This window comes from Panthera tigris, chromosome A2 (assembly GCF_018350195.1).
Source record: "Panthera tigris isolate Pti1 chromosome A2, P.tigris_Pti1_mat1.1, whole genome shotgun sequence".
Taxonomy (NCBI): domain Eukaryota; kingdom Metazoa; phylum Chordata; class Mammalia; order Carnivora; family Felidae; genus Panthera; species Panthera tigris.
Window position 1 is genome coordinate 87356697 of NC_056661.1, and position 20536 is coordinate 87377232.

General features: G+C 35.0%; 1 protein-coding gene across 6 annotated transcripts in view; it reads right to left on the reverse strand.

Moving 5' to 3' along the window:
* Positions 1–14435: 14435 nt before the first annotated feature.
* Positions 14436–20536, reverse strand: part of SEMA3A (semaphorin 3A) — a 456004-nt gene continuing 449903 nt past the window's right edge. For all 6 annotated transcript variants that reach the window (XM_042965369.1, XM_042965367.1, XM_042965368.1 and 3 more), the window contains 2 exons: positions 19973–20115; positions 14436–18591 (listed from right to left, as the gene is read on the reverse strand). In XM_042965369.1, the coding sequence (XP_042821303.1) occupies positions 18136–18591; positions 19973–20115 (599 nt within the window). In that variant the 3' untranslated portion in view covers positions 14436–18135. The remainder of the gene's footprint in view (positions 18592–19972; positions 20116–20536) is intronic.

The following is a 20536-nucleotide window of genomic DNA, read 5'->3' on the forward strand; positions in this document are numbered from 1 at the left end:
TCTTTTATAAATGCACCTCTCATTTGAAACCACAGTCATTTGGAGAATTTATATAATATCAGCTTTCTCAATTAACGAAGAATTTGGGAAATCAATTCAAATAAGAAAATATAAATATCCAACTCTACTGGGTTTTCAGAGTTAAGAGATAGTGGCAGAAAAGAGTTGCTGTTAAGAAAACATTCCTGAGTAAGTAGATTGTCCACAGTTTTCCATGTTAAGCTATCCCATTTATTCATTGGATTTTATATGACTTCCTTTCCCCTATCCAACCAGGTTTTATTCTCTAATAGCTCATAAGGAAAGTTAGAAAGAAAAGCATACTTTTATATACTATGTATTCTAACAAGATCTTAAAGGCTAAAGAAATAAATGTTGGGTGCTGGTTTAATTAATCAGTACTTGCAAGTATACTTATTCACCTGTTTATTTTGGTTCTCCAACAGTTTATTTGGTTCTCCTCTACAGTGAAGGATTTTAATTTTGTGATTTATGACACCTACTATCTTTTAATAAAACAGGCGAATTTAGTAAATGAACTAAATTAATGTATGGAATCTACACATGTCAAACACTTTGACTCCATGTAATTACAACCTCAAATAGCATTAGTTAAGTTCTACCAACTGACACTGACTGAAACTATCACAGATTTACAATGTGTCATTTTCCTCCCTGGAGGTTCTTAATTCAGAGAAGGACACATGTTGAGATTCAAACTGAATGGGGCCAGTTCTCCATTAAATGGTTTCCACTTGATTCTGTGGTCATGGAACAAAATTTGTGAGTGAAAGCTCTCACATGGTTGGACAACAGGAATCAATTTAAATAGAAGGATGTGAAGGGTCGGTTAGCTGAGAATTTATATTATGATAGCATATGGTAGAGTTTGTCCCATATTAAAGGATTTCTGTGTGATATTTCAGTTTTAAGTAAACACACATTAGAGGTGCTCAAAAGTTGATGAATTAATGACTTAAGGTGTATATTGTAATCAAAGCTTAATTGTTAATGATAATAGAAGGGAAGGGATATAGTACAAGAGTGGAGCTGTCAAGTAACGTAACTACCAGTTTTCATATGTGTAATGCATTTTATTCCCCCACTTGGTACATCTGCCATTCCCAGTACTTTCACCACCTTAGTTTGTATATTAAAGCCACATGGAAGAGACTAATTTTCATCCACAGCTGGGGAAGTGCCTGGTTAGCCATTATGGCCTTCATACCAGTACTGACCCATGTTCTATTTTATGAAGCTATCACTGTCTCTTGTCAGGCTGATTCAAAGCATTAGCTGAAATCGCTCTTGCTCCTCTGTATATCTTGGTTTTAAGTTATAAATTGTCTTGTACCATCCTTGAAGATGAAGAATGAGTAACAAGTTTTTATTTCATTCCTCACGTGCACTTAGGGCCACCCAATCCCACTTAGCTGTATCTAACCACTAACTTCTTGCCTTCAATTTCCATAACATTTACAATGTGTAACACGTAATTTTGTGCTGACATAAATGAGCATTTTCCATCATTTACTATAGGCAAGGCACTGCGACTTACATATGAAGTACATAACATTTGTAAATCTTTATAAAAACCCACTAGACACCTACTGTTATTTTCAGTTATCAAAGATGACAAGTAGTTTGCTAGTAAATAGCAAAGCCAGGCTTTATCTTTCATTCAGCAAATAGTTCATAAACACTATGTACAAAACACTGCTTGGTACTAATGAAAATTGTGGGCTACTAGATACTAGTTACGTACTTATTTAATGTTTTATTGTCTGTTTCACACATTGAAATGGAAAAGCGCTTACTGTAGGAATTGTGTCTTCTTTTTTTTATCCACTAAATATTCAGCAGCTAGAACCATGCTTGGTTTGATGAGTAGTGCCCATCAAACATTTACTGAATGAACGAATGAGTGAATGAAACATGGTCTCTTGGAGTGATGATATATGGATCAGAGGTACAGAAAGAGATATCATCTGCAGAAAGAATTCCTTGTCCAGCAATACAAGCCCAATCTAAAAAGGGGAACTAATAATTACTTCACAATCTCCTTTTATGCTCATTATATAATTTCACCACAGTTTTTTTTAAAGTATTAGATTAAATTAAAATTCCTTCAAAATTTTCCAAAATGCTAGAGGCGGAGTACAAAAATCAAACAACGAAAGCGTTTCACAACTCCCTAACAGTTAGGAATTACTGTAGGATGATCTGTAAAAAGATTTTACTTCATGTAAAGAAATCACACAGGAGTGGGTCTCCAGGGAAGAAGGCAGGTGCAGGTTGGCTAAAATTATGGAGTTTTTGTTACTCATGTGAATTCATGTAATGTTACATTCTTCAAGATAATGACACATTGAGATGTCTTTGAATTGAAAAATAAAATGTCAAAAACAAAAGTTGCCAAGAAATTCAGACTGAGACATTTTATGATGTGAAAATAGCCTTTGCAAAATCCCTGGATACTCATATCCTGAGAGGTCTTTACTTGCAAAGTTGACAGACTGTTGATGCTTTCCACCAGTACAAACCCATTCTCAAGATTGAACTCTTCCTGAAATACAGTTTTAAAAGCTGAACACATGTAGCTAAATATAAATTGTGCATAGCATCAGTTATGTGAAGGATGTGAGTAATCTAAACTGCTAGGATCTTTCCACATAAAAACAAAACAAGTATTAAGGAGGGATTAATAGGTATGAAATCATAAAAGTTACTAGTAGGCACACTGAAAAACAGAAAGTTACCAAGCTGAAATGTTTATGCCTGAAATTTCAAAAATATTTACACAAAGCATTCTATATGAGTGAATTTGTATAAATATTTCAATTACCATGGAGAAATATTTATGTTAACTTTATACATTATAGAGACAGTGATAATTGATATGAAAAGCACCCTATAATCAATGCCTTCCACTACTTGTCCATTTTTTTGTGTAATGGGGCTAAGAATACTGAATCTCCCTGAGAGAAGGGAGTTGTTCCAGAATTACTTCTGAGATTCTTTCTAGACAATGTGATCTATCAATTGCTATAGTACGTACACCTCGTGTTCTCTGAAAATGTTCATCACTTTCTATCACGTTTCAGTTTCAACTCCCATCTCTACTTGAAGGTTTTAATCTCCTAGAAGTCAGATTTATATTTCTTGGGTGCAGAACAAAGTAAGGACTTAATAAATAATTTCTGAATGAATTAATGAGATGTATCAATCTCTACTGGTCTTCCTGAACCTAGGGTCAATTCCACAACACATGTTTCATTGTTAATTTTTACATATTCTAAGATAGATGATTGTCTGTCATATGCATTTGTTTCTGATTGATAAAGCCTAAGTTAACAAAGAGTACGGTGATGGTATGAATGCATTATAGTATATAGGATGATTTTTTTTAAGTGGGTTCAGATTGTAACCATAGTACAAGAGCCTAAGTATCCACAATTGTAGGCAGAGATGAAAAGGTTTCTCAGGGAGAGAGTGAAGGTAAAATGAGGTTCATAGGCAGGCATAAGAGGCAGTAATCTGGATGATACAATTTGAGGCAGACACTTTCAGCCTCCCAGATACTTCTCATTTAATATTTGATGATACTATCACTTAGATTTTTAAAATTCTCTCAGTTATAGCAATTATTTTCTTTATGTTCATATGTACAAACTGGGAGGTCATTAGAGACACATTTTTTAATCTTTTTGGAACAGTCCTATAATATTTGTAGTAGATCCTAAGGGACTTACTTGGTTTACTTTCTTTCCTTTGGCATCCATGGGACGAGTTTGAAGAAAGACTCGCAGGCCTATTTTCATCTCCTCCTTTAAAAAATGCACTCTAAGAAGTAAATGAGAATAATGCATTTGAATACTCTCACATTAGACAGAAGAAAGACTCTGGCACAAACCTTCCCCTTGTCTGAAGTCTGTCAGGGTTTATATTAACTCTTAAAAAGTATTAAGGGAATCTAAAAAAATCAGTGTAGACATATTGCTTCTGTTGTTCAATTATAATGGGACATGCCAGGAACTAGACTACGTCAGGAATAGAAAGGCAGGGGCACTGGAGGAATTGGGAGGGCATCAACAGTGGTACCAGGGACCACTGTGATTTCCTAGAGCACATATCTAGTGTTGGGGATGTAAGTGTCAGCAGAGATGGACTCAAAAGAGTACACACAACAGTGTCACAGTCAGCTTGAGATGGGTGCGGGTCTGTAGTCATAGAGGCTTGGAGTTGGGTTGGATGTAGAAGAGCAGCAGGACCTGAAAATGGGTTGCAGCAAGGTCTCTGGACAGAACTTGGAGGGCCAGGCTTTCCAGGAGGAATTGACAACCATGAGGTGCCATATTGCATTTTATTTTTCCAAATGAGTTGCCTGTGACTTTTGTGACAAAGGTAGGGTTATTGGGTTTCTTCCCACTGGACTGTATATTCCTAGTGAAAGAAGGGCTATATTCCATTCTATTGGCAAACGATGTATGAAATGCAAAGATGAGGAAGGTGGGTAGGTGCTTGAGACGTAAAGACTATAGATTCTCCACAAGTAATTTTAGCTTTGAACTTAAGGTTTCTAAATGGTAGCTGCTTTCAAATTTGAATAAATGGAGAGAGGGCTCTCATGTTTGAATTAGTTAAAAGACACACACACACACATACACACACACACACAAGCACATGCACACAACTCTTTAATAACACAGATAAAACAATCCAAGATTTGAAAACCTGTATTTCCAGCTAAATAAGAAGCTTCCTGAACCAATCCCCTCATTTTTGAGATTAAGCCCAACAAAAATTCTCTTCCTTCTAGCATCAGTGTAACTCTCCTTTTGAAAATTCAGACTTCCTAAAGGAAGGAAGGAAAAGTTGGTTACCCTTCCACTTTCTTTCCTACTTCTCTCCCTACTTCCACTTTCTGGTATGTCCTCTGACCTCTCAAGCACACACAGCTCTTTTGCTTTGCCCTGGAGAGACATCCTTCCTCTCTGAAAGTGGTCAGAGTTCTCCTGCCCCTGTCCTCTGCCCTTGTCCTACATGGTCCTCTCTTCAGCCCCAGAATGGAAAGTGTCATTCTTCCGCCATGATGAACAATTTTCTTTTCTTTTTTTTTTTTCATGATGAACAATTTTCTAATACTTCTGACCACTTAAAGCCTTGGCCATTTTACATAACGATTATAAGTTATAAGCCACTGGCCACTACTCTGGGGGTCAGCACAGGAACTGACCAGGAAAGGAATATGGATTCTCCAGTGTACCTGGTCACCAAAATAGCTCTCACAGGCTAATTGGTCCTTAAAGAAACTGTCACAAATATACGTCAAGACAACACATTGGTACTGAAGACCCAAGAATGGAGTGGATTACCTACTATCAATAGAGTTTTGGATTTTTAATATCTCTAGCATTGGGTTTTGGTTAATGACATAGCTGTTAATGCTATATGAGATTTTGTCCTAGGGTTGCCCTTTTACGTTAAAAATATAAAAATATAACTTGATATTAAGTCATATCAAGAAACTGATACTCAATTGTACAAAAGTAATTATTTCGTGACTCAAGGACAGTAAACTAGCACCTCTTTGGTAGTGACTCTACTCTGCCCTTACAATTTCTCATTTAGTGTAGTCTGTCTGCTAAGGAAACATTCTTGTACCTCAAACTGCCCCCAGACTCTCATTCCCAGTGCTCCCAATTTATCCTTTTTCCCAAGAAAAATTTAGGAGTCTGTGTTACACATTAGCAAATCAGCAGTATTTTAAAATGATTTACAGAGAGCTTAAGAGAAAACTCACTTTTCAAATTCCATGGCTGGAAACTCCCTTGAGCTTTAATTTAAAGTCCTCACTTCCTGAAATCTCATTGACAGAAAACATCCAGTACTTCAGTTATAAATGTTTTTTTTTGGAAGTGACTTTTAATAGGCCCACATTTTGCTGCTAATCAATCAACTATTTGCATAGAGACAATAGCATAGACACTTTTTCTTTTCTCAAGGACACATATTCTGGTTGATAACAACGTACAGATCTGTGACAATGGTGAGTCTAACAAGAAGTTCATGTGCTGCTTTACACAGATAGTATCTGTTGCTTTGACATGCAACAGTGAGCGCAACATAAATAACTCCTCTACAGTCATACTTGAATTTGCCAGGAAAGATTCTTGGGGTGAATTTAACATTATAAAAACATTTGTATTGTACAACTAATGGTAGACACTGGTAATTTTTGCTGGCAGTGAACTGGTAAAGCTGCTGAAACCTTTGTAAATATCATCTGGTACTTAAACAATGCACACATGGATTTTATTTATGATGCTTTTCAATAACCCTGAACTTAGGGATCAGTTGGTTGTAGTGTAAAAAGCAGTAGTAGACCACCCAGGATGAAGTAAAAAATAAATCTTGGAAATATATGGCATGTACACATGAATGCATTGTTAATGGTGGTCGTGTTTTTAAGCGTTGGCTCTACACATTATTAGGATTTAATGGCACCGAAATATTGCACGGAAATAGCATTTGATGACTGTTTTTGCTAAATTGCAGGTTTAATTTAAAAAAGTCTTTCTGTTGGTAATCTGAGTTGTTCTACTTATACGACATATTTAAATGACCACATTCTCTTCATAGAATTGAAATACTATAAAATTACTGGAAAACAAATGGCTGAGAAACTCAAGCAGTCAATCTCATACTCCTGCCACACTTCAGGAAGCCTACTATTGGAATATTCCAGGAAAATTAGTATTTTCGTTGTCCTAGGAAACTTAGAGGAAACGGGATGATGATGATAATACCTAAAAAGTATACTCTGTCATTGCACTGCACTCCCTCTATTAAGAATGTTATTTAAAAACTAGATAAAACTACTTATACAGTTGATATTTTCCATATTCTTTTTTATCCAAGAACAAACACAGGAAGCACCACTTTTTAAAATCTGAGTAATAGAAGTATCTTCTAAGTGAAATTCTCCCTCCTTCAATCCAGCATCACTTTGGGTAAGTTACCTAAAACTCTACTTTCAATCAAATATGTAATAGTTGGTTTTCATCAATGGGCTAAGTAATTATCTGATATTCCAGGGCCCACGTGTCTTAGTGTCTCATCTCCACCCCTCGTGCCAACAGACCCTGGAAATAAGTAAGCCTTCTTAGGATTTGGACAGGAGAAAGCCTATGGGGGTGAGTGAAGTCTTGAGAAATTAGCTATGAAATACAGTAAGGCTGATCTAAAGTTGTGCCCTTAATGAAAATGAGATCCAATTCTATAGGAATGAGTCACTTAGAGCACTGCTGTGCAGACATTAATGTAGGCCCGAATCATCTGGAGACTGTTCCAATTCCATAAGTCTGTGATAGGTCCTAGGGATCTGTAGTTCTGCTAAGCTCCCAGGTGCTGCTGCTGTCAGCAGTCTACACTTCAACCACATGTTTTGAGTAGCATGGACTTAGTGCACGGTTGACCAAAATAGAGAAGACAAACAGAGATCAATAGCACACAAAGTTGGGATCCCCAGAAGCATAAAAAGAGGAAGAAGACAGGAACACAAGCATTTGCACTGTTAATAGAAGATGATCACTGTGTTCTTTTACGCCTTGTCTTCCTTTGAAGATCAAAGCCCATCCCAGCCACTATTGTCTCTTTCTTCATATTCTCATAGCATTTGAGGTTCTTCTGCTCCTGTGTTCTCAAAATGTCTAATTTTTAAGCACTCTCTTCCAATCTCTTAATATTATGTTCAATATGTTATGTCATCAGGTGGCCAATAAATGAAAGTTGTGTACAAGTTGAGTTGTGTTGTATTCGGTGAAAGATATTTAAACATAGCAGGACTGATCAGGAGCACTGAGAAACCTAGAGCCTAGAAGACACCCAGAGAGCTGACTTAGACTTAAGCCATAAAAGAAAGTCCAGTTCAATTTCTCTGAAAGTTCTTTTCAGGGCTCCCATGAATATGTATACTGCCCATTGGCTTTGACCTTCCTGCTCTTTTCAGTTTATGGACAGTATAAAATACTTTTGCATAGTTCTTATTCTTTTTCTTCCTTCCAGCTTGTCTGATATTTACAGTAGTCTTTCCTGGGGACCCAGCCCAAATGGTCTCTTAAAATTCCTATGAATGGAATAATTCAACTTCAAAGCTGCATTGTTATTTCATCTCTTTATGCTGCTTTTTATCAATTTCCAAGATAGTTAAAGCTGAAAGACAATACTTCAAACAAAAAGCAATTATTTAAGAAGAATTACCAAATAATTGAAGCCAATCAGTGTTCACACTTTTTGAACTTTTATTCTTTCCTACTAGACCTTGAAGCCCGTCAGATTCTGCTGAGACCTTCGTATTAGTGAACATCTGGATCATGTCATAGTTTGGTCTAATTTTTGCCTAACAGTTTCTTTGTGGATTTGCCTCCCACAACACATATGGTTTATTTCTTATGTTTATCCTTAGCTTGGCAGGGTTTTGAGGTGTCATGTCTCTTTTCATCTCTACTTTTTAAAGGGAGTGATTTTGCATAAATTATTATCTTTCTAGGTGTGAATTATGGTAGTGCTCTTTTTCATGTGTTCTTTACAGACTATGAATACATTCCTGTTCTTACAGTTTCTTCCTCTGAGTTATATCTTATTTCAAGCAATGCACTGTCTTTCTACACTATTTTTAATTTTGATCCTATTTTGGAAAGTTCTTCATCAACACTTGCAATTGCTTAGACTGTATCTTGAGATTTTGCATACATAGAAGCACACTTAATGTAATATACTTTGTTTATTTGAGACTATATGAAAAGAAATATTTTGTTTTCTAGAAGACTGTTTATGAAATAACATAGAAATGTCTCGTTTTCTTTTTTTACATTTTTTTAATGTTTACTTATTTTAAGAGAGAGAGACAGAGCGCAAGTGGGGCAGGGGCAGAGAGAGAGAGGGAGACATAGAATCTGAAGCAGGCTTTAGGCTCTGAGCTGCCAGCACAGAGCCTGACACAGGGCTTGAACTCACAAGCTGTGAGATCATGACCTAAGCTGAAATTGGATGCTTAACTGACTGAGCCATCCAGGTGCCCCAAAATGTCTTATTTTCAAGCTTGGAAAAGCTAACTTTGAAAACTGTATCACACACACACACACACACACACACACACACACACACACGATTGTACAGAACAGTTGGCTAATTCACCTTTAGGATATATCCTGTGGGGTGTTGATGGCAAATAGTAGTTCTAAAAAAGTAGAAAGTAAAAGTTGACCTAGTTGGAAATTAAGATAAATGTGTTGACATCTTAATTTAATGACGTTTTATGAGAGGATAAAATCCAAGCACATAAGTTCTTTATCTTTAATTGGGAGTCCCTTAGCATTTCTTTTGAGACTTTTTAGGGGAAAAGCCAAGTATAAAAGTCCTCAAGTGAATGATGTGAGGGAAATTACTGTTATGGTTACAATTGTTACTGTAGAATGTAAAAAGGGAGGAATTATAGATATAAGAAACCAAGACAACAAGTGGAGGGATAAATGTCTTGACAGGGTGGCAGTACATAGACTCAAGAGCATTTTTTAAACATGAAAGAACATCTTTTTTCTCATTATCAAGACAGAACTGAATAAAAGTGAATATATATATCAGTAGTGTTGTATATCAATGTTAATTATTACTCCACCTCTGTGAAAAAGTCTTCTATCATCTCTCCTACACAGATGAAAGAACCAAGGTAGCATCTATTCTACAGATGGGACTGAAGCCCGGTGGGTAGGGGCATAAGCTCACCAAGTAAAGGAAGAGAAATGACAGGTTTGCTTGTCCCTAATGCCATTGATTATTTATTTTGCCTTATGAAAGAGGTGTTCTCTGCCTCTGAATCAACCCATATTCCATTTGCTCCTTCATCTTCTGAGACTTAAATCATATTTATAATAACGACTTATCCTTATTCCTTGAAACTGTGTTCTATTTTCTTTTATCTGTCCAGAGCTGATGTCACTTACCCTTGAACTTTTATTTCTATGTGCCATTAAAATCTCCCTGGTCTCGGGTTGATGACTGAAGATGAATTGAAGAAATAGGTCAATTAACTGTGGAATCAAGGTGCTAGCTGGATCACAGGAGAGGTCATTGAATTTTGCAAGATGGACTGTTAACTGGAAGGAGAGATGTGCCAGATACTGTAGAAGGTAGAAGAGAATTGTGGAAATTATTTGTAAGAGTAATTAATTTTAAATTATATCATCTTGATATATGCACCAAGTAAAAACATAAGTTAGAAGATTATATATATTTAAGTTGAATACATATATACATGGGATGATTATAGTTACTACTGTTGAAAACTGAGAATCTATATAGGATTTCTTCTGGCATTTATTGACATAGGTATTGATAATTGTTATATACCAAGAAGTAGCAAGTCAATGAAAAAGTATTTGTAAAGTTGATCTAGGTATATATTTTTATTAAAATGCCCCTAATTTTTAAAGTTTGTTTGTGGGATATTATCCTTGACATGTTAAATTATTGTGTAAGGGTACTGTTTCTCACAAAAGTATTTAAAATCGTTATTTAAAAATTGAAGTATTTGCTAACAAATATTTTTCATTTATAAAAGCAGACTTTATAAATGCCTATGTGATTCCAAAATTATTTTTTTCTTCTTTTGGTCACATAGTTAAATATGTGAAGAAAGCTCATCTTGTATCAATTAGAATATTCTCCTTTTTTTTGCCTCATTTCAAATATTTAAGAAAGATGCATGAAGAAATCAGTATTTTTTTCTTTGAAGTCTTTTTGTTAGAGAAAGTGAATTACAGACATCTATTCCATTGTTTTATAACTGAACATTTGACCAACTTTTCATTGGTTCTTTCATTTTCCCTGTTTATATCTTACATTACCAAGTACCCAAGTCAATAAATTTTTTTCTTGGATGTACCTTGTTTTTGGATGATCTAAACTAATGCTTATTGTAGGGGCAATTCATTAAAAGTTTAAGAGATTATTTTCACTATATGATTCAATAAATCATAAAAAGGTGATAAAAAGGTTCTGTTCCAATTGGATCAAATAACAAGATTGTAATCAGGGGTTTACAGTTGGCTGAGAGTTAGATCTAAGACAAGCCACTCGTGATTCTTCTCTCCTACAAAGTTGGGATAATAAAGTTGCCCTACTTCGTATAAGGAGAATTGAATGAGAACACAACAATACCTTGAACGTTATACAGTGATATAAAAAATGTAATATTACTATCACTAAGCAGTAAGTAGCTTTAGTAAGGCTTTATAATGCTCTATACTTCTGCTTACATTCATTTCATTAAATATTACAATATTAAATTATAAAACAATTCAATATTTTATAGTTTGTACTTAGATTTAATATGTACTGCTACAAATCAGTTAACTTCATAAAAATGTATAAACATTTCCTTTACACAAGTTCAAGAATGTTACTTCTTAGTAATGAATACAGAGCTACCTGATATGACATAATTTTAACAAATTTTGTCTGGTGACAAAGGGGAGCTTAGGAAGAAACCAGTATGGAAACAATTACAAATTATATTCCATTCTCCAGTGAGGGGAGTAGGGTATGTTACATTTTGAATAATTAGAGATTTTGTAATCTAGGGAATTTGTTGTTGTTTGTTTTGTAAATTCTAGAGAGGCTAACAATAACATAAAAGAGAAACCTTAATCAATCATGGCATGTATCTCAAGTAAGTGACTAGACTATTATCTTGGTCAAAATATAATAATCTTGGATATTTACTCAAACTCTTCTGAATAAATATTATTTTATAACTTTAAGAATTCAATATACTCTTTGACAGTACACTTTTTCATATGGATGCCAGTTTTTATTTTTCATACTGTATTAATATTCACTAAGTAATAATTTAACCTATTCCTGGGCCAAATAAAATACAACTAGTTTCAATAACCAACCATTAGGGTCAAAATTAACGTAAAAAGAAAATGAGCAATATTTCTGAAATTGGTAGATGACAATATGCACATTTGAAACGTAAGATTTTTTTTTTTTTTACCACTTTTAGTCAGTGTATAAATTCAAGTAAAATTTATGGAATGGTACAGAGAGACCCATATTAATTTGTTGAAATTTATCAGCAATTTAAAAACACTGAAAGAAAAAAAAATATTTCAGGACTAATGAAAGTGTCATTCTTTTACTGAAATTCAAGGATGGAAACCTCCTAAAAATTGAGGTGTAATAAAAAATACCCTAAAATGGAAATGATGCTTGATTTTAGACACACAACTTAGTCTAAAACAGTGCAAGCCTTTCTGGAATTAGTCATCAACAAAACAATTGAAACATTAAGAACCGAGATACACAAATGACAGGGACTTTTTTTTTTTTAATGTATTTACTAGAGGCCTAATGCTTTAGTGAGATTTACAAAGAGAAGATGAAGTTGAGACTTCAAATTACCCAAATTGGAAGGACTTAAATACATTTATGAAAACTTGTGCTTAGGTACTGTATAAATATACAGTGTGTCTGTAAGTATAATGTTTAGATTAAGAGAAATAAAATACCTTCTTGTGTTATGTGAGAAAAGACTTGACAGTTTAATATAATGGTGGTGTTCCGTTGACAATTTCAAGAGACAGCTAAGCCTCCTCATTTTCTTGACTTATTCTTTTTTGTTTTCTGTTTTATTATTATTATTATTTTTTTTTTTTTTTTATTTTTTTTTTTTTACACAGGAGTCTCTGCCTGTCAACTATGTGCACTAACGTCACCCCTATCATTGTTTAGCCCTGAAGCCCTCCATCTAGGGTATCCATTGAATAAACAAAGGCTTCATATTTTAATGCCATCTTTGATGATGTCTTGTTTGTGGGCCACCTTGTTAATTAGCAATGTTGGAACCTGCGTCCGAGTGGACTAACGCTAGACGAGTTGGGCAATGCTGAAAGCAGGTGACGTATAAGGGAAGATTTCATTTGAACTGTGTTAGACCAGCATGAGGAAGCTGTCTTCTCCCAGCCACTCACGTGTGGAATTCCGAATTCTGCAAAAGCAAGATTGGTTGAACTAGAAAGGAGATTATGGCATAAAGATCAGTTCAAAAATACTGTGGGAATACTGCCCATTGCTATGACTCCAGCTAAGTAAAGACAAAAGAGGTCAACATGAAGAGGGAAGATAGGGAGGGTGAACAAAATGGGGAGGGGGTAGAGAGAAGCAGAGTGAATGACACCATGTGCCAGTGATGAGAATGTAGGGTGCAAACAGAGGGCAATAAACCAAAATCAGGGAAAAAATAAACAAACCCAACACTCTGATTCTCGGTAGTGGGGCATTTTATTTTTGCTTATGAACTCTATAATTTATTTGGAATACCTGTTCCCATAATAAAAGCATTTATTTTCACACCTCTCTTTCATTCTTTTTTCTGCTCTTCTTTTGCTTTATCTGGGCACATTTCTCATGTATGTCAATTCCCAGACTGCATGTCACTTATCTATCTTCTGAAGCTCTCCGTGCTCTCTTGAAATTCATCCCTTCCCCTGTGATCTCACAGCACTTTTATCCTCTGTTTGCATTTGGCACTCATCACATTGTGACCTGGTTCTTTCCAACAGTGATTATTAAGCTTCTTCCCCATCCCAGCCATCATAATAGGAACTGGGGGTAGAGATAAATTAGATACAGACCCTGTGCTCAAGTAGCTTACAGTCTAGAAAGGGATGGGGGTGTAAACAAAGAAACTACTCCTTTGTGATGAGTGTGGCAGTAAAGAGTATAGACAAGGCACAGATTTAGCGCAGAGAAGGTGGTTAATTTCATCTAGAGATGGAAGGATCAAGAAAGACTTGCCAAATAGGATCAATGAGTATGTGTGGTAAGGTGTAAAATATCCTCATCGCCTACCAGTGCCTAGTACATAGTAGGCAGAAAAGATCTACCAACATAAATTAATTGCACAGGTAGGAGTCTGGGTCTAAAGTTCAAAGGGTCTAGAAGCCTAATTTCTTTATATTCGAAATCATCTTTTTGTTTGGTTGGGTTCCATTTGGTGCCTCTCCTTTTGCTTGTGTGTGCTTGCATGTTTGAAATTAAAACCAAGCTGTTTTCTTTGGGCTGGCTGACTGTGAAAACGGCCATACCATTCTGGTGGCTTCAAAGATTCATCATAGGTCCTCTTAGTATATTAACTTTATTTTTTTATGTGTGTTTATTTTTGAGAAAGAGAGAGAGAGAGAGAGAGACATAGTGCAAGTGGGGCGGGGGCAGGGGCAGAGAGGGAGACGCAGACTACGAGGCAGGCTCCAGGCTCTGAGCTGTCCGTACAGAGCCCGATGCGGGGCTCAAACTCACGAACCGCAGGATCATGATCTGATCTGAAGTCAGACCTTTAAACCGACTGAGCCACACAGACGCCCCAGTATATTAACTTTAAAAAAGTATGTGTCTTTAATTAACTAGTGCAAGAAAATTGTTAGAAAGCAGATAAACTAATAGGCTTTTGCAGACTTTGTGAAAAACAATGTTTTCCTTTTTATGGAAACACGTATTTTGCAAACATTAACAATGAATTTGGATAATTATTACAGCTTTAAAATAAAAAGCATGGATGCCTTTGGCATTAGGCCAGTTTATATCTAACACATGATAACACAATAAGATGATGTTGAATCCTGTTTGTTAAGTTTGTCTTTGAAGACATCACAACGGATAATTTCCATTAAAGTTTGAACGCAAATTGTGTTTTAAAAATGAACTCATAAAACAAAGCTTTTAAAATGTTATACTAATCACTTCATATTGATGAAATGCTTGCTTATGATCTTAAGGATAGGCAATTTCAGTAACAATTGTTGGCCATCCTTGTTGATCCTGAATGAAACCAAACTGAGCATGATAATGACACATTATAGAATTTCATCCCTATATTTCCTCTTTTAGGCATGACATAAAAAATAACAATATTTAACTTAAAGGGCATAAAAAATGAACATCATCACCATAAATATAGAACTCAGTTTACAGATGACTAGAACGGAGAAATCTGCTAGCTGATTATGTAGCAACCTGACTCTGGTTCTCAGCATTTTCTAAACTTATGTTCCTTGACACCATATGCTACAGGGAACAGTAAAGACATCTGAATTCAAATATTTTGAAGAAATGTGTATTTAGCAACTGAATACATGCTAAAAGGAATAATTTACAGCAGCAGTTTCATTACATTTTTCTCTCCAGTTTTCTAGTTCCCATCTGAAATGCAGTGATAAATACAGATATGGAACATATTTACTACCTGGCAAAAAACATGCTTATTGAATGGGCACACACCCTCTGTCCTTAAATAGCACATAAACCACCTTGTCACCTGTGTGGGGAAATCTTGCATTTTAGGGTGATATTGAACACACTGAAATGGAGTCCCTATAAAAAGTTGAAGTTTACTGTCCTTCCTCTTCTTTTCAAAATTATTTACATCTCTTCTGCCTAATGTGTAGGTAGCAAAAATATTAAACACATACCACTGAAAATCACTAAATAATACATAAAGTAGCATTAAGTGTGCATTTACATGCATTTACATTATACATTTGATTTCAACTGGGCCATCATTTCTCTGCTGCGATGTATCTTTTTCCAATCTTAAGAGTGCTGTCATAACTTGCTTATGTTCACATGAGTGTCTTAACAAAGTTTCAACTCTGATGATACATGCATATGCCAAAGTCTATTAAAATTAAGTGGGACGTTGATTATTTTTCGTGCAAACTGTCCCCTCTTAATACACACTGGCAGATTATGACTGCAATAAGAACTATCTACCTGCAAGTTATATCAATAATTTTCTTCAAAAACTTAGACCTGATAGTTTATAAAGACATGCAAGTAGATTTCCTTGTTTTGTTTCTTTTCTTTGAAGTCTAGACTTACTTTCTCTGGGTATTTCATAATGCTTAACAAAATGCGTTCGGATATTGGAAGACATCCCCTCTATCCCTTCAAGTCCATTATTTTTGAGGACTACTATGAAATAAGATACTTCTGTTATTGCAAATCTGTTTCAGTTGCAAATTTAGAAGGAAATGCAACACCAAATTTTAGCACAGTTAAGATACTCCATGAAAATAGAAAAAAATACCTATTTTTGGAGCCCTCTTTGTTCTTTGATTTGTATTTCAAACGTTTCTTTTTCTCTACAGAAATATGTCCTTCAAATAATTTAAAATTCAAATACAGTTTAAGGATGTACTTCTATAAGTAACACCGGATTAATCAATGGAGCCTAAAATTGAATGTAGAATATTTTTAGACTTTCATTTGAAATAGGCATTAACAAATTGTTTATTCAGACAACTAAATTGAAACATGAGCTCCCATCTGTGAAATATTTCAGCTGAGAATTTTTTTTACAAAATTCACTGTAGTCTGAGGTGAGAAATTAATGCTGAGTTAATTAGAATCCCAAGACAGCTAGAGTTAGAATTTCAATGCCGCTTTCATTAATTAGCAAGAAGATGTTTCCTTTGCAGTTTTGTGCATGATGAAGAATCTAGGGAGGGATTCCTGGAAAGGTGAGTGCAGTGCAAAAGAAACTATCATAATGCAGAAGGCCTTATAAACCTTGAAGTCAATGATTCTCAAGGAATCATGTTAGGACAAGGGACGAGGCAAGTCCTTTATTGAACATCTTTTACCTTATTTTATAAGTTGTTGGAGGAAACAAAAAGCTTTACATGATTTAAGTGTGAGTTGTGTCCCAGAAAACAGTTTGTATAAAAGTCACTCCCATCAACATGAAATGAATCAAGATGATCTGTTTTAAAACAGATCATTGCTTTAAACAAGGTGAGGTAAGAGACAGCTGATACAGATGTAAACAGAGTTGGAAAATTTGCTTTTAAGATGTTGTTCTGAATATTACTGATCTCTTTCAAGAAAATTAAGTGACACAAATGTAATTCCTAAAGGAATAATGAGAGTTTTTATGTCTCAAATATCATGTGGGTTTTCAAGCACAAAATTAAGAGATTTTCTGTTAATGCTATATTAAAACAATGCTTATTATTTTCATGAAATACGCAGTTCCTTTTCTCCTTATTGAACCATTAGGTGCAACACAGTGCATTGAACAAATCAAAATTGTTTCTCCTTTTTCTTCTGGTTAAATGTTCTGTTTTTTCTAAGAACATTATGCAAGTTAAAATTAATTTTGATCATGCTTAAAGAAGGGGGGTGTTATCTGTTTCAATTCCTCAGAGAAATAAAGCATAATTTATGTCCAGGTTTTAGGAATCAACTGTTAATGATGTTTATGTGTTTCTTGAACAATATCGGCTATCCCTCTTGCAGAACTAAAAACACAATATCAGGGGGAAAAAAGCAGCACACAACTGGAATTTGTGAAACAAAAATTATAGAGCACAATAACTATAAGACAAAAACCTACTCTAGCTTAGAAAAGAGCTAATTTTTACTGCATATTTGTCATGGTACATTTAAATTATAGTTTTAATAAAATACATCTTTAGATCAAAGCTGAAAGAAGACATCAGTAGTAGATCAGTGTATTCCATTTTTCCTCTGGATGATGGATGGTTTATGTTTTTTTATATTTCCACAGACCATTTCATTCAGTCTCATTTTACTCCTCCAGTACATATAAACACAAGTGCTGGTAGACAAAAAATATCCTTGAATCCAACTATATTTTGGAATATTCATCAGCTTCATAAATCCATGCAGTTTATTTTAGACTTTTAGTTCAATAAAATGGCTTTGCTGATGCAGTTTTTCTTCTTTAGATGGCAATATGGCAAATGACATTTTTATTTCTCAGGCAAAGAAGAAAGGGAAACCTGTACAATGAAATCTCATAGGAAACATTAAGTCTGCTAAAGTGAACCTCTGCGTTCACCTGACCTCTATTAGGTGTTGGTATTAGGAGGAAAGCCTGTTAGGAAAGTTACTCATGGACTTAATTTATAATTGGTGGAACTCAGTTGCATTTCCCACCATTGTAAACATCCACATAATGCCATGAAAAAAGTTCATGTATATTGCATTTTTTCCAGTTATTGTCTAGGCAAGTTTCTACTTGTTTGAGGTTTCTAGAGGTAATGCAGCTCAGACACTCCTGGGTGCCCTCTCAAATTCGTGGGTCCGCCTGTTTCTACCTTTCTTATTTTCCTGCAAGTGCTTCCATTTGTTATTGTTCCCCTGGGCATTTCCTGGCCTTTGCCGACGTTGTTTTCGGTCCCTTTTCCACACTTGTTCACAGAACTCATCCATTGTGTTCAGATTGGGGTGGTTGATGAGCTGCATGAAGTCTCTGTACCAGACCTTCTGGCTAGGTGTCATGCTGTTGGACATTTCTTTGGTCTTAGAGCCATCTCCATCATCATCTTTATGAAGAAGCTCTTCCAAATGCTCTGTGTCAATGACTTCCAGGGTCACTTTCAGAAGAGTTTGCATGAATCCATGTTCCACAGCATGGCAGAGGTAATTGCCTGAATCCTTCCGCTGTAGGCTACGCAGTAGAAGGCCTTGTTCTGTCCTGATGATGTGATCATCCACTCTGATCTGGCAGAAGAAAACGGTAGTAAAAATATACATATTTAAAAGAAACAGAAGTTCTAAAATACTGTCTCAGTAAAAACTTAGATTATGTGTTGAGGCACATTTTAAAGTTGATAAAATTTCTAGCTGAAGAGAGATGATACCATTTCCCCATCAGAAAAAGAGTTAGAAATTTCTGTAAATTGTTTTTAAGATACAATGGAAAATGTTGGTTATCTACTATCTTAATAGAAGTTTTCATTATAATAATTTAAGATATTCAAGATAATGAAAGGACACAGATATACTTTATTTTATAAACGTGAAAGAAGGTATATAAATAGAGAAGAAAGTTAACATTAAATCTTAGAAATACAGAACCATGATATTAGAAAACAGGACAGCATTGGAATGAACTCAGAAGATTTGAAAAAAATTAAGAATCAGCAGTTGAGCAAGAAGAAAAATGCATAGGAGTACATGCTTAATAATTATTTATTCAGTTTTCTAAGTCTTAGGTGTGTCATAAATATAAAGATATGCTCTTGAATGTACCTAACCTTACTTTTATTTTGAATACGGTTTACAACAGACATCTCGGAAAGGCCTAAGCTGATAATGTATAAAATTGTATAAAATCAACTTTGACGTTTGTAGGGTGTGATTACATATTCAACGATGCTTCAAATGTCAAAAAAGGGAGGGTTTTATATTCAGATTATGGTTGTAAAATTATCTGCACAGAATACATTCACAAATACCTACACAGTCCGATTAGTTACCCTTATTTAATATTTTTTAAAAGCTTAAAAGGCTCAGAGTATGGAGATTTTCTCTGTACGATTCTTTAATTTCACACAGGAATAAATGAATCAATCCATTGATGAGGAAGATCTGTCTGATGCTTCACGTATAGTTCATACTTCATGTACAGTTCATACTCTTTATCCTAAAACTCCTAGCCCCGTTCCAAAACCTCTCCTCCTCATTTGAGAAGAAAGTCAGTAAAGAAAATAAAACATGTTTGGATAACAGAATTAATTGAACAAAAGTTAAAATTAGTAGAGGATTTCTTTCTTTCTTTTTTTTTTTTTTTTTGGTACAAAAATATAGATAACATACTTTCTTTGTAGATAACTACAAGGAAAAAGAAGACTCTCAAATATATCTCCAAATGGATTCTGGGACAAAATTCTTATCAGCTCACCTTTGTTTCTCCGGTTCCTAGCACAAAGCCTGTCATATGATCAGCCTTCAGTGAATGCTTGTTTAATGAATGGACTATTGATGGGTTAAGAAAAGGATAAAGATTCACAGTATTTTTTTCACCCTCAAGTCAACCATGTTGGGGTCACTTAACAGTATATGTTAGATAGAAATAATCCAGTCAATTTCATTCCTATACCTCTTCTTTTCGCTCTTCATTTCTCCTCTGGAATTGCCAATAGACCAGAGCTCGCTGTGATTTTGGACTGCATTCCAGGAACGTGCTACTATTTTCTACTCCATAGATGATTCTTTCTTCAAGGCTGTGGCCATGGTGATTATCTGGCCAGTGATGAGGAAATGAAATGAGGAAATGTTAGAGAAGTAAACTCAACCTTCCAAAGTATTTATTTGGAAATTCAGAAGATAAATTTGTTGCCAAGTTGGAAGTCTTTTCCAAATTGATTTAGGATGGCAGAAATGTCATGGACGTAAGGTTTCAGAACCCAAGTGGCTGCTTAAACAGACTCATTATTTCGGTATAGCTTATACAAAGCACATACAGAGATTTGCCTACCAGAAAGTAGCATTACGTTAACAAAACCAGTCATGTGTGCAGTATAACTATACATCTTTATATGCCATGGTAATACTTTCCAAGAAATTATTTTAACTATAAAACTCTATGCTCTGACTAATGGGGCCAGTTCATAGTGTACTATTCTCTAGCAGAAGTTATTTGACTGAGATTTTGGAAACAAGA